Genomic DNA, 15021 nt, shown 5'->3' with positions numbered 1-15021 from the left:
CCTTCTCCAGAACAAAGATAAAGCACATTGACTCCTGGGTACGAAGAAGCTTGCACCTATGTTATACTATTTATACCCAAACAGCCTCAGTCTGCAAGGCTGTCAATTTACAGCTCTAATAGCTGTAAACCTCCTTAAAACTTTTTAAAAATGTAAAAGAAAACTCTTCTGAAATGCTGATGTACAGTGTTGTCTAGGTTATAAATAGTTTCTCCCTTAGTTTATCCAACGGAACAAAATGCTCTGCCAGTGCAAGACTGCCAAGCTGATTGACTTTCAAAAGCAGCTGTACTCTCAAAAGTGAATGTAGGCCTTTTTGGGTCTGTTTTTTAAACCACCCTGGATGTTTGCTTGCAGTAATGTTCAGATCAAATATGTCCACTGCCCCAGTACAGCAAAGCATGTCAGCATGAGTCGTTCCATTAAAGTCAATGAGTCTACTTGTTTGTGTAGAATTAAGCACGTGCTTAAATGCTCTGCTGGACTGGTGCCTTGACATGTGGAAAAACAAGCTTTCGGATAGGCAGTGCTGCAAAGTCACCTTAAAATCTAAGTCAATCTGCCTTATTTCCTTCTCAGGCATCGCTTTTGGCAATAGAGGATGTGCAGGGTAAATCCTGCGCTCACACCCTTCTAACTCCATTGTGTGCGAACCGATTATACGTAAACATAACTTAGAGCAGAATTTGACCAAACAGAACTTGGTTAACCGTTCAGTTGATGTGCAAGAATTAGTAGCAATGGGGTAGCCACTGACACATCCCCAGTATACAGAACATCCCCTCAGTTGTCCCTGTCCCTGCCCCTGCCAGCATGACCTTGCACAGTGCACGCAAGGTCATGCTGCACTGAGGATGCCATTTTACCGAATGTGCCACCTCACCTCCTCTGGTGTGACCTCATACACACCATGCATTTGATGTCACACCTTTTCAAGGTAAGGTGGCATGTTCTGCAAAATGGCATCCTCTGTGCATGATACCAGACCAAACCACATCCAGTTTTATGATAGAACTGGGTAGAGAACAAACCATACAAAATCAGGACAGTCCAGCTTAAAACCAGACGAATGGCCTGCCTAAGTAACATACAGCTCAACTGTTCCCCAGTAACATTGGCTTTACAGTGCCATCAGGAATCGAAGTACTTAAACCTATTTTTGCCACGAAAGTGAGCAGATCTGACTCTGAATATTCATAGAGCACTTCTCTGTTAAGCCAGGAAGTACCACTTTCACAGTTGCTTTAGAAGACTAGAGCAGCACTTCAGTGTTTCTCGAGGGGGAAAAATTGCAAACTCTTGGATTGGATTGCAATGGATCTTGATGGACAAAAAGTATCCTAAATTATCAGTTAACCTATAAAACCTAGGGAAAATACAGATCTCTATTTCTCCTGAAGGGAAATGTCATTGCTCTTTACTGGGAAGCTGACTGCACTACCATCTGCTGGTGAAACTATTTAGAGCAGTTATAACTTTATTTTTTTCTTAATGTGTACCATTTAGTAGTTAATGTTACAATTCTGACTTTTCATTTGTCAGATGGTGGCATCAATTCATGTTTTCTTGATGCCATAGAACTTTGCTTTAAGAAAGTTTATTAAAAGTGGGCTATGGGGGAAAGTTTCAAAAGTACCCAAGTCCCATTTTCAAAAGTAATCATTTAGCTACTTCTGAAAATTTTGCTCCATGACAATTCTGTATAGTTTGGTGGATGGACTCTCTTCTTAGGAGATAGCAGTAGAGATCCTAGTTTCATAAAAGAAATCTCTCCTATCAGGTCAAACACTACTTCAGCAGGCTATCAGAGGATCATTTTATCATTTAACCATATGATGTGTGGGAGTCAGGGCATTAAGACCAACATTTTCAAGCCTGGGTACCTAATGTTGGGCTCCTAAATCCATATGCACTGATCTAATTTTTTTTCACAGCTGCTGACCCTGGAAGTCAATGGAAGGGTCCAAGTGCCCCTCAACTTTGAATATCAGGCCACTTAGGCTTGATTGTCTAAATATTAATTTAGACACCTTAACTTTAGGCACTTAGGGTCAAAATTTTCAAACCTATTACAAAACACACACTTGGCTCCTCTAATCTCCAGCTACATTATCTGTATCACTTTCGCTTGTCATTAAAATGTATAAATTAGAGAAGTTGCCCATATGGAACATTCATGTTCTTTGGATTGTGTCATGAATCACATTTAATCAGTGTGTTCTATATTTCAATTATACTGAATCTCTCCAGAGTTGAACAGATTAGTAGTTTAGTATTGCTGATAGCAAATCTGAGTTTAACAAAGGTGATTTATATTCGTATTAGGGCTGTCAAGCGATTAAAAAAATAAATCGCGATTAATTGCACTGTTAAACAATAATAGAATACCATTTTATTTAAATATTTTGGACGTTTTCTACATTTTCAAATATATTTATTTCAATTACAACACAGAATACAAAGTGTACAATGCTCACTTTATATTTATTTTTGGTTACAAGTATTTGCACTGTAAAAAAAAAATTGTATTAGGTGAATTGAAAAATACTAGTACTGTAGTGCAATCTCTTTATCATGAAAGTTGAACTTCACAAATGTAGAATTATGTAAAAAACAAACAAAAAAAATGCATTCAAAAATAAAAGTGTAAAATTTTTAGTCTACAAGTCCACTCAGTCTTACTTTTTGTTCAGCCAATCGCTCAGACAAACAAGTTTTTACATTTGCGGGAGATAATGCTGCCGGCTTCTTGTTTACAGTGTCACCTGAAAGTGAGAACAGGTATTCGCATGGCACTGTTGTAGTCAGTGTCGCAAGATATTGACATGCTAGATGCATTAAAAATTAGTATGTCCTTTCATGCTGTCGTCAGACGCCACCAGTGTGGTGCTCTGCTCAGTACAAAGATAACAGTTGGCTGCGTGCGTGTGTCTCTCTCCCAGCTCTGCACAGATCACTGGCACAGCAGATCTTGAGTTAACCGCTCAATGACCACAGACTCCAATAAGGTACGAAGGCACCCGGCCAGGTTTATTGTCAAACGAAGCACAGTAATAGTTTCCTGCAGACTCTACAGGACATACTCCGAAGACGTGCCCCCTGACAATCAGCTCAGTCAGTGGTGGGATTTGCCATTGCCCCCTAGGCCAGACAAAGACGTCCACTCAGGGAAGCATTCTTATACACCGGTACAAACAGGTTTTGCATCATTGAATGCACTGAGGTACAGCCCCTCTATGCATTACGGTGTTGCCTTTCTCATGGTGCGGATTGGTTCGAACAAATAAGTCTATTCATCATATTGTCTATTCATCGTGTTGTCCTTTCATACTGTCTTTAGACTGGGTCTGCCTGTTCCTTGTTATCTGTGTGGGTGCCATCCTGGCATACGTTCATCTTATTAGTACTTACATGTGTATATGCTCTTGCCAACTTCTGTGAGCAGGGCCGGCCTCTGGCTCACAGCCTAACTTTGCTTTGTTAGCAATGTCTTGACCATTACTTCAGTTCAGGCCTTATACTGGGCCTCTGATACCAAGGGTTTGTTTCAGGGCCTCATCTTACTACATTCCCCCGCTATTTGTCTTTTTATGGGGAGGGAGTTTACCCATCGTCCCAGAAAAGCATAATGCATGGACTAAAGATAACCGTGTTTAGCCCACTGGGTTATGTGGTCACTTCATTTTACCATCCATACACTTATGCCCCATCTGTCCTTAGTCTGCACATTCCCTCGTACGACTGATGGACAGATTTTATTGTTTAATAACTTTTAGTCCCTTATGGTGGGCCTGGGAATGTTAGGCCCGGGACCATGACTGAGGAATGTAGTATTATGATTGAGCCTTAGAGGGGCGCTCGCGCTTGCTCGCTCTCTCTCTCTATGAATAATATGGATATGGCATATATGTATAGTATGTATACATACATATAACAGCACTTTATATTTAAGCATAACAATTCTTTTTCAATCTGTGTATTTTGGCCCTTGTGGTACTGCAGATAGCAACCCACTTTTATTAGGGCAATTACAGTTACCATTTGTGGTGTTGTTAGTAGTAGGCTGAGTGTTTTGAAATACTGGGATAGGGATTGTGATAATGTGTTCTATGTATATGAGAAGTAAAACAGAAATTTGGAGTAGTGACACTACCACTGAGGCCTTTATATATAAATATACTGTAACTAGTTACTACCCAGTACTGCCCATCCATGTTATAGATTACCCTTACTGCTGGTTGTCACCCTCTGGTAAGCTTTACTGGCCAGGAAACAGAAGTGGCTAGCTTCTCTGTTCCATTGGTTGAACTGCTCTGTGATACACCAGTTGTTGATGTAGATCCAGTTGTTTTTTATGGATGCTGTCTTCCAGATAACCTACTGAATGGACAGTAACCAATTTATCAAATATTGCAGTGTTAAGATGTAGTATTGGTATTCAGACACTGAGCAAGATTGTTTTGAATAACATTTGTCTTAGTTAGGATGCAGTGTCAGTAGCCCAAATTATGACGGGTACTAACACAATTTGTTTACCCAATTGTAGTTACTGTGTAACTACATTTTTTTTACCAATTTGTTTTTTTTCCTTGCCTTCATTTGTTGATTTCTACCTGTGTGTTGGTTAAACAGTTTAGCAAGGTTATGCTGAACAAGAAATAGGACTGAGTGGACTTATAGGCACTGAAGTTTTACATTGTTTTGTTTTCGAGTGCAGTTATGTAACACAAAAATCTACGTTTTAAAGTTGCACTTTCATGACAAAGATTGCACTATAGTACTTGTATGATGTGAATTGAAAAATATTATTTCTATCATTTTTACAGTGCAAGTAATTGTAATAAAAATATACGCTTTGATTTCAATTACAACACAGAATACAATATATATGAAAATGTAGAAAAACATCCCAAATATATTTAATAAATTTTAGTTGATATTCAATTATTTAACAGTGCGATTAAAACTGCGATTATTTTTTTTAATTGCAGTTATTTTGAGTTAATTGCGTGAGTTAACTGTGATTAATTGACAGCCCTAATTAGTATATTATTTAAACGGTTTGCACTCACAGCAATTTTTTCATAGTTTTTGAAAGGGATTAGTATAGATGGGTAAGTGTAATCCCCATTTTACAGGCAGGGTAGCTGTGGCACAAAGACCTTGAATTATGTCGTCTCTTGCAGTCAGTGGCATTGCAAAATAGAGTCCAGGAATGTTGACTCCATGCATTGTGCTCAATCCGCTAATCCACAGCTGCCCCTTGTGCCCCAAGACATACACAAATGTGGGAAAATGAGATTACCTTGTGAAAACATTAGCATGAAAAACATAGGCTTAGATCCTCAGGCCTGGCTGTTGGAAACCATCAGAGTTGCTGCGGGTGGGAGAAATAAAGATGCTGGTTAATGACTCCAGACGGCCATTACAGCATGATGGAATCCTCAAATAACCAAACCAGCATTGCAGGGTGGGCTGGAGCAAAGCAGCTGCAGTGGGATCAGGATCTGTCCATGTTAAGAATAAGATTACAAGGGTATATAAAATGACATTTTGGCACCTTAAAGTGTAGCTATGGCAGCCTTTCCTCTTACCAAACACCTTTTATCTTAAGAGACAGCAACTTGTCTTCCTGTTCCTCCCAACTCCCTTCCACCTCAAGGAGCATTGCTAAAATTAAAGGATAGTAGCCTTGTACTAGAAGTTGGCTGTGCACGGAGTAAATGACACTCTAGAGAGCTTTTCTAAAGCTTCATAAACCTGCAGGCTGCTCACACCAATAATAAATTCTCACCCTAGGTTCCTCAGAAGTATTCTTGCCTCCGGATCCTATCTTTGGTACGGCTATGTCTGAAAATGAAAACGTTCTTTGTGCCCAGCTTCAATGTTTCCATTTACCCACCCTTCGGCACCATGGTTTACACAGCTGGTACGCTGAAAACTGCTATGAGAAATCTTCGTTCCTCTGCAAAAGGAGTAAGTTGTAATACAGTGCAGATAATCGGATACAAATGTTTGTGCAGATGACTTATAAACATGCAGAGCTCTGAGTAGAAGTCTGTTTTGTCCTTCGGGCCTCTTGTCCTGCACCAATGAATTTCAAACAGCTGCAAAAGTTCTCTGAATTAGTTGCCTGTTTAAGTGGAGAATTAACACCATTGGTTGCCAGTTGTAGAAAAAACGATTAAAGCATTTGAATGTGAAGAAGTAAGACTTTCTTATTCCCTCTCAAGCTGTATAAAGTCGTCTCTTTAGAAGGATGCCCCTGCTTCACAATCTTTTCTGATGGTATTGAAGATGGATGGTATTAGTGGCCCTTTTTGGGAGAAAGTTTAGATCATTTTGAGCTGTTGTTGAAGTCTGACTTTGTTATAAAGGAAACAGGATAAGATTAACTCTCACAGAAAGGGAGGAGAAAAATAACTTCTATCTCTGGTGCTTTCTGCTGCTTGCACTCTAGGTGCTGAGAAATTGCAGACACAGCACATGGTCTTGACTGCTACTCCTGAGACCTGCCAAACTTCTAGCATCTGACAGTTTAAGGCATTGTTTTTAGCTTGCCTTTCTGGTCACTAGTTATAAGCACAGTGTTTCAATGACTGGAGTTGTCTTGTCCAGCTAAGCAGACTGTTAATAGACAGAAGGCAGGAAGAGAGACAGGAAAGAGGAGAGAGAGAGATGATGGGGGAGAAAAATAATACATAAGGGAAGGAATGACAGCAGAAATTGAAGACTTACATCCTAGGTGGTCAGACAGTATTACCACCTCCACCAGCTTTGGCTAAATTCTGGTTTCCTCTCTCTGACTTGGTCTAATTAAGGCATCTTTCAGGATCAGTACAGCAAAGTGGCATTTATGGGTCCTAGGAGATGGCAGGAGCAGAAGTCCACTTGCACTGCTGTTTCTTTCAATGACCCTCAGATAAGAAATGTCTAAAAGATTAGCAACTACGTCCTATTAACATTTGCCTTCAATTTAAAAAAAAAAACCCAAAACAACCTTGCATGTCTAGAATCTTTCAGCTTTGTCATGCCAGCCCATGGTATTACCATAACCCTTGAGGATTGCTTTTCACAGTTCTTTTAATGTAAACAATCCAGTTTGTACTTGTCTTTTCATTTCCAGCTTTTGCTTATTTTTAAGCAGTTTTACATACAGGTTGAGTTAGGTGCCTGTTACTCTAGCAGGAAGAGCTGCACAAACTATTTCTTTTGGTGAGGTATTGATACACATTTCTGTTCCAGGCCAGACCTGTGTTGATATCAAAGACAACATTGTTGATGAAGGCTACTATTTCACCCCAAAAGGGGATGACCCCTGTTTGAGCTGTACCTGTCACAATGGGGAACCGGAGATGTGTGTGGCAGCCCTGTGTGAACGGCCCCAGGGTTGTCAGCAGTATCGCAAAGACCCAAAGGAGTGTTGCAAATTTACATGTTTAGACCCAGGTAAATGTTTTAAATTGCATATTTTCGGCTGAGTGAAATGAGATCTAACGCTCAACTGGATGGCGTCTTTGTAACATGATAACTTTGGAATGCTATTTCCCATCAATTACCACATTCCAGGGAAGGTTCTAGGTATCAGTGGGCACAAACCTCCAAATTTGCACCAAATTAAGGAACACTGGAAAAGCCTAACTGACAGGAAAAGTAGGCTCCCACTCTGCCTGGTGCTGCAGGCAGAAGAATGTCTCCTGTGGCCCCCTGCTACATCCAGATACAGGTCAGAGGCAGCAGCTTGACTTGGGTGGAGTGGGGAGTACAGGTGGTGGAGGGAGGAAGTAGGGAAATGGTACTGCTGGGGATCTTCTGGGGAAGCAGGGATATGGAAGGGGGTGGACTTGGTGACTGGTGGGCAGCAAATCTGGGACCCTCAAGGAAATGCAGGGGGGCTGGGAGGATTGGAAGCAGGGCCTGAAGTGGGGAGGGGGGCATCTGGAGATGGGTGGAGAGCACAGACCCTTGTGTGAGGAGTGACAATGTGGGACTCTGGCATGAAGGAAGGGATGAGGAGACTTGCAGGGGCCTTGTGAGGGTGGCACACAGAAAACTGAGGAGAACCAAGATATTGCTCTTCATCTTGGTGGGGCTTGGTATGTCCTTGACAGAAACATTAATGTTAAGGTGATCTTGCCAGGAACAGATTAATAAAAGTATTTGAATCTGTATTGGTAGAAAGTAGCCTTTTATTAAACTTGTGGTACACAGTGCTCCCTCTCCTCTTTCCAGGTGCCTCTGATGTTGCTGACACAGAGTGCCCTCCTTTCTCCTCATTTACCCCACAGGAATAGCTTTAGGTTCAGTCTGGAGGTGTAACCCAAGAGCTTAGACTGGCCAACAGTGTCTAAAAGCCTGCTGCTGGTGGGACTGAGTAGGGGCCTATCTGTCTGCCCCCTCCCTCCCAAGTGTCCTGATGGTACCTGCTGGCTATCTATGGATAAATGAGGGCAAAACATTCTGCAGTTTTGAGCCTGTTCTTTATATTAGCTGCTGTGCCTAATCCCCAGAGTGTATTTTAATGTATCTTAATTGTATTTGTAACTTTGAATGTTCGTGCTCAGTGCATTTGCAGTGTTGGAGCTGTGTTGGTTCCAGGGTATTAGAGACACAAGTTGCTCAGTATAGACAAATATTTCAGTCTGGAGATGAGCTCATAAGAAGCCTCTTCTTTCTATGTTCATCAGTTCTCCAGAGTTGGGGATATTCAATGACATTGAAAGGCAGCAGATTCAAAACTTGTAAGGTTTTGACACAACATGTAATTAGGCTGTGGAATTCATTGCTCCAGGATGTCACTGAGGGTAAAAACATAGCAAGCTTCAAAAAAGGGTTGGATACACAGATGGATAACACGACTGTTCAGAGTTGTTACAGTTAATGTTATGCTGGAGTCCTGGGTACGTCTCCTTTTCTCTGGTGTCTATAATCTTATTCATGTACTTCTATTATTTTTGTTCTTAAGTTGATTTGTTTCAAAGGCTTTTTGGTGGTGGTTGGTGTTTCAGGATAGAAAGGGGTGTCAGTGGTGTGTGTCATTCTTACCATATGGTGGAAAGTTCTTGGTATTGGGAATATTGATACCCAAGAAGATGGTGACAATGAAAATCATTTGGTGCCTTGCCTGCCACGTGTATGTGGTCAGTCTCTCAAAACATGTAGACAGAGTTCTAGTGAGTGGTGGTCAGGGGCCTATCATGGTACGTATTACCACCATTGACTTGGGGGGATAGAAGAGAAGTCCCAGCACCTTAATTCAGATTAGGAAAGTCTATAGGTTCAAATGCTTTTGGTTCCTTGCGCAGGACCAGCTAGATGAGGAAATTCAAAGCCTCAGTGTTAGGTGATATAAAGAGGTTTAAGTTTATATGGCACTGATGAACTTTTGGGGTAGAGGAAAGCTAACAACAAGAGATGTGTTTCCCACAGAATCAAAGTGAAAACAGCACAGAAAATTGGCAAGTGTTTGATGTTCCTAAACTGGAAGATAGGGAACTGATCCACAGGGTCTGAGGAGCATTCAGGTCCCAGTAATATCTACTAGGAATGTTGGGAACACCAAGAACTCCATAAAAACATAAAGGAGTATCTGTAGATGGTAGTGAAAGATAGGACAGAAATTACTACTGAAATGGAGAAGGGACAGGTTGAAATCTGTGGTACGGTTCAGGGCCAAAATACCCATGATGTCTACTATGAGGCAAATTTAAACCTGATAAATAAACCTGTATGTGCCTGTATACCAATGCAAGAAGCTTAGAAGCAGAAATAGGTGACCTAGAATGCCTAGCAATGGAAGGGCATTTTGCCATAAGTGTTGCAAGGATTTTGAGAATTATAAACCAGTGAATTCTTATTTCAGTACTGAGTGAATTGGTTGAAAATTTTAGAAATTTAGATCCGTGGTTCTCAGCCAGGGTATGCAGAAGTCTTCCAGGGGGTCCATCAGCTCATCTAGATATTTGCCTAGTTTTACAACAGGCTACATAAAGAGCACTAGCGAAGTCAAAATTTCCTATGGACAATGACATGTTTATACTGCACTAGTTACTATATGCTAAAATGTAAATTCAATATTAATATTCCAATTGATTTATTTTATAATGCGCTAAAAATGAGGAAAGTAAGCAATTTTTCAGTAATCTTGTGTTATGACACTTGAATTTTTAAGGCTGATTTTGTAAGCAAATAATTTTTAAGTGTGGTGAAACTTGACTCCTGAAAGGGGTACAGTAGTCTGGAAAGGTTGAGCCACTGATCTAGATACGGTAAATCAGCAGGGTATCTATAAAGAAAAATAATCTCCAGTCCAGAACTCCTGAGCATGTCATCATCTAGTGCAGTGGCTCTCAAACTTTTGTACTGGTGACCCCTTTCACATAGCAAGCCTCTGAGTGCGACACCCCCCCCCCCCCTTATACATTAAAAACACTTTTTTATATATATATTTAACACTATTCTAAATGTTGGAGCAAAGTGGGGCTTGGGGTGGAGGCTGACAGCTCGCGACCCCCCCTGTAATAACCTTGTGACCCCCTGAGGGGTCCCGACCCCCAGTTTGAGAACCCCTGGTCTGGTGGATAAAAGGGAATTGCTAAACTATAAAGAGAGAAACTCTTCCTTCAAGCAGGCCAGCAACTGCTGCAGATTAGGGGAAAAAACCTTCTTCTATGGACAGGTTTTCATAATTGTCCATTACAGAAATTCTTGCACTTTCCTCTGAAGCATCTAAGTACTAGCCACTTCTAGACCCTGAATGTTGGACCAGATAGACCACTAGTGTGATCTGGTATGGCAATTCCAGTATACCTTGGTTCAGACAGCAAACAGAAGCTTTTGAGCTTGGTTTTGTTTTTTTTCAGTAATGTTAAGTAAAGACTGAGTTTATTTTTAACAAACCTATTCACTCGTCAGTTTCCCCTGGTTTTCGTTGAGAATAGCATGATGCTACTGTTTATCAAAATTCAATCAGAACAATAGCTTTGAACAAGGCAGCCTGGACTAGAACTCATTTTCTTTTTTAGTGTGTGCTAGCCAGTAGATGGTGCTGTTCATCACTGTACAGAATTTGGTGCAAATAATCTGATGATTTTATTAGATTCAGTTATTTAAAAAAGCAAATGTCCTCACTGTTCTTTTTATTCTTCTGTACCAGCCCAGTCATTTGGATATACTTCATTCAAACCAGCAAGTGGAGAGAGAGCACTCTATGCAATTTGACATCCCATGCTATGTAAGGTGCTTGCCAGGTCAGATTCCCAACTTGTTTCATCTTCATTAGGTGGAATAGTTCTCTAGGTAACAGAGTATTTGGAGTTCTCAAAGACTAGGCGGACTGACAACATAGGATTTTTTTTTAAGTCACTTAGAAAGATTTTCTATAAGTTTCTTCCTGATGTCAGACTGGTATTGCACTTTTGCACAGTGTCTAACTGAAGCTTCAGTGCCCATGGCCTCTCGTGCATTAACTACTATGCAAATAGGTATACAGACTGGCTAAGATCCAGAACTCTCTCTAACCAGGGTTACAGCCAAAATGAGAAGGTGCAGTCTCTGTGGAGACACAGTTTAACCCAGCATGGCCAATTCCTTTTGCCTCAATTGTTTTAAGGGGCTTTGGCCATCTAAAAGCACGAGATAGGAAATCTATACCTGGGGTACCTGGGACCACCTCCGCTAGAATTGTTTGGAAGCAGGTTCCTTTCTTTCACTGATAATCCCTACCTCACTGAAGCTTATTTTTCTCTGCCACATTACCTAACTGGCACAAGAGAAACCTTTGCCCTAGAGCACTCATACCAGAATGTGTTTGGTTTTTTTTTTTGGGGGGGGGGGGGGGGGGGAGAAAGGACTAATGTTCACTTGGTATTAAGGTACATCAGACTTTGTGTTGGTACAAATACTGTGTACTGTGAGTTATGATTTTACAGGATGGTCCAGGAGAAATTGATCTAAGTTTTCTTGCTTGCATTTGTCTAAGAATCTATTGATTCTGTTTTCTCAAGGGAGTTATTGGATGATTATGGCTTTGTGTTCCAGGTATTAGCTACCTATATGTAGGTATAATTCAAGAAGTAGTTATAAATTGTGCAGAAGAGCTTCAGTAATCACTCAGTACACATGCAACATACTGATCACTTGAACAGATATTTGAAAGCTGGTTGTTTTTTTTTTTTGTTCTTGAGACGTACAAATTGAAGTTCATTCTACACTGTATTACTTGTAAGTTGGGATGTGAATTTAAGTCTTGGTTTCCCTTTAAAAGGGGCTTATTCAAAAAACAATTTTTTTTATTTGACATTTTTCTGCATAATAAAATCACCTAATTATATTTCAGGTTACAAAAGATGTGGTTGTGTTTCAGAACACCCTACCATACGGCATGTGTGGAGATTCTTCTCTTCCCTCCACCCCCACCCCACCCCCAAAAAAAACCCACCCCCAAACCCTTCTACTGAGTGTGTGGCAACAGAAACCTAGCAAGTGCTTATCGACTACAAATCTGTCCGGAAGCCATGCTTATCATAAGACTGATCTGTAAGTTATGTTCATGATTAAAAGCTGCTAGCTGCTTCCTGTTTTCAGTCACATTCAGTATGAAAGTTAAGCTTAAACTTGCACTAGGAAGGGGTGGGGGGAATGACAGCTTTTCTCCTCCTATTATCAGCAGTGTTAAGATTTGCCTATACCCTAGCACCAAATTCTTATCTTAAACTATTTTACTGCAACATCGGCCAACAGACAGAATTGAGATGACCTGGGATAACCTAGTTGCGGTGTTCTTTAATCCTTGTTTATGCTGTGGATTTTAACTATTTCATTCATGCAATTTTTGAAGAGTATATTTTACCTCTCTGTACTCCCTGTCTTAAGACGCTTCATTCTCTAGTGAAACTGAAGACACCTTAGAAATAGCATTGTATTCTTGTCTGAGAAGCTAGTTTTGTTTTATTAAGTAACTTAATTGTTGGGGAAGAGATTCATTAAGCAGCTGTAAAACTTAGTTCATAATGAAGTCTGCGCTGGTGGTGTTCAACACTGACATTTCAAAATGAAGCATGTCAATTTTCCCCTCTGAGGTTTTACAGATATTAGGTGACTAAACTAGGCCTTGTCTACACTACGAGAGTAGTTCGATTTTACTTAAATCGAATTTTTGGAATCGATATTGCAAAGTCGAACGTGTGTGTCCACACTAAGGACAGTAATTCGACTTTGTGAGTCCACACTAACGGGGAAAGCGTCGACATTGGAAGTGGTGCACTGTGGTCAGCTATCCCACAGTTCCCGGAGTCCCCGCTGCCCATTGGAATTCTGGGTGGAGCCGCAAATGCCTTCTGGGTAAAAAAAATGTGTCCAGGGTGCTTTTGGGTAACTGTCGTCATCCGTCCATCACTCCCGCCCTCCCTCCCTGAAAGCGCCGGCGGGAAATCAGTTCGCGCACTTTTCTAGTCAGTGACAGCGCGGACGCCACAGCACTGCGAGCATGGAGCCTGCTGCAACCATCACTGCAGTTGTGGCCGCTCTCAACGCCTCGCAACTTATCATACACCTTTCCCTGAGGCAGATGCAGAAAAGTCAGGCGAGGAGGCTACGTCAACGCGGTGATGGCCTGAAGTCTGAGAGTAGCACAGACCTCTCAGAAAGCAGGGGACCCAGCGCCGAGAACATCACGGTCGCAATGGGTCATGTTGATGCCGTGGAAAGGAGATTCTGGGCACGGGAAACAAGCACTGAGTGGTGGGACCGCATAGTGCTGCAGGTCTGGGATGAATCCCAGTGGCTGCGAAACTTTCGCATGCGGAAGGGAACTTTCCTGGAACTTTGTGAGTTGCTGTCCCCTGCCCTGAAGCGCAATGACACCCGGATGCGAGCAGCCCTGACTGTCCAGAAGCGAGTGGCCATAGCCCTGTGGAAGCTTGCAACGCCAGACAGCTACCGGTCAGTCGCGAACCAGTTTGGGGTGGGCAAATCTACCGTGGGGGTTGTTGTGATGCAAGTAGCCAAGGCAATCGTTGATGTACTGTGCCAAAGGTAGTCACCCTGGGAAACGTGGAGGCGATCATAGATGGCTTCGCAGCGATGGGATTCCCAAACTGCGGTGGGGCCATAGATGGAACTCACATCCCTATCCTGGCACCGGAACACCAGGCCAGCCAGTACATTAACAGAAAGGGCTACTTTTCCATGGTGCTGCAAGCACTGGTGGACCACAGGGGACGTTTTACCAACATCTACGTGGAATGGCCGGGCAAGGTTCATGACGCTTGTGTTTTCAGGAACTCTGGTCTGTTTAGACGGCTGCAGCAAGGTATTTACTTCCCGGACCACAAAATAACTCTTGGGGATGTGGAGATGCCTATAGTCATCCTCGGGGACCCAGCCTACCCGCTAATGCCCTGGCTCATGAAGCCCTATACTGGCGCCCTGGACACTGAAAAAGAACTCTTCAACTACCGGCTGAGCAAGTGCAGAATGGTGGTGGAGTGTGCTTTTGGCCGTCTCAAGGGGAGATGGAGAAGCTTACTGACTCGCTGTGATCTCAGCGAAACCAATATCCCCATTGTTATTGCAGCTTGCTGTGTGCTCCACAATCTCTGTGAGAGCAAGGGGGAGACCTTTATGGCGGGGTGGGAGGTTGAGGAAAATAGCCTGGCTGCTGATTACTCACAGCCAGACAGCCGGGCGATTAGAAGAGACCAGCGGGAAGCGCTGTGCATCCGGAAGGCTTTGAAAGCAAAGTTCCTGAGTGAGCAGGGTAACCTGTGACTTTAAAGTTTGTGTATTGAGAAGCTAAACCTGCCCCCGTTTCTTTGCCCAGTTAATGTTGACTATCCTATCCAGTTACATACCCCCTTCACCCCACTTCCAACACACGTTTCAAAATAAAAATAGTTGTACTTTGTTAAAGCACACCGTTTTCTTTAATACTGTATTCGCGGGAATTTTTTAAAACTGGGCCGCAGACTGTGGTGCGGAGCGGGTGTACTGTAGTGGCGCGAATGCAGCTTCTAAACTCAA

At 42.1% G+C, this 15021-nt stretch overlaps 1 protein-coding gene across 2 annotated transcripts in view; it reads left to right on the top strand.

Moving 5' to 3' along the window:
• The window catches only part of DGCR2 (DiGeorge syndrome critical region gene 2), a 75322-nt gene that overhangs the window by 43981 nt on the left and 16320 nt on the right, over positions 1 to 15021 (top strand). For both annotated transcript variants that reach the window (XM_054007024.1, XM_054007023.1), the window contains 2 exons: positions 5800 to 5976; positions 7246 to 7449. In XM_054007024.1, coding sequence (XP_053862999.1) covers positions 5800 to 5976; positions 7246 to 7449 — 381 coding nt within the window. The remainder of the gene's footprint in view (positions 1 to 5799; positions 5977 to 7245; positions 7450 to 15021) is intronic.

The sequence above is a fragment of the Malaclemys terrapin genome, chromosome 16 (assembly GCF_027887155.1).
Source record: "Malaclemys terrapin pileata isolate rMalTer1 chromosome 16, rMalTer1.hap1, whole genome shotgun sequence".
NCBI classification, from domain to species: domain Eukaryota; kingdom Metazoa; phylum Chordata; order Testudines; family Emydidae; genus Malaclemys; species Malaclemys terrapin.
The sequence above is the reverse complement of the archived record's forward strand: the minus strand, read 5'-3'. Positions and strand labels throughout refer to the sequence as shown.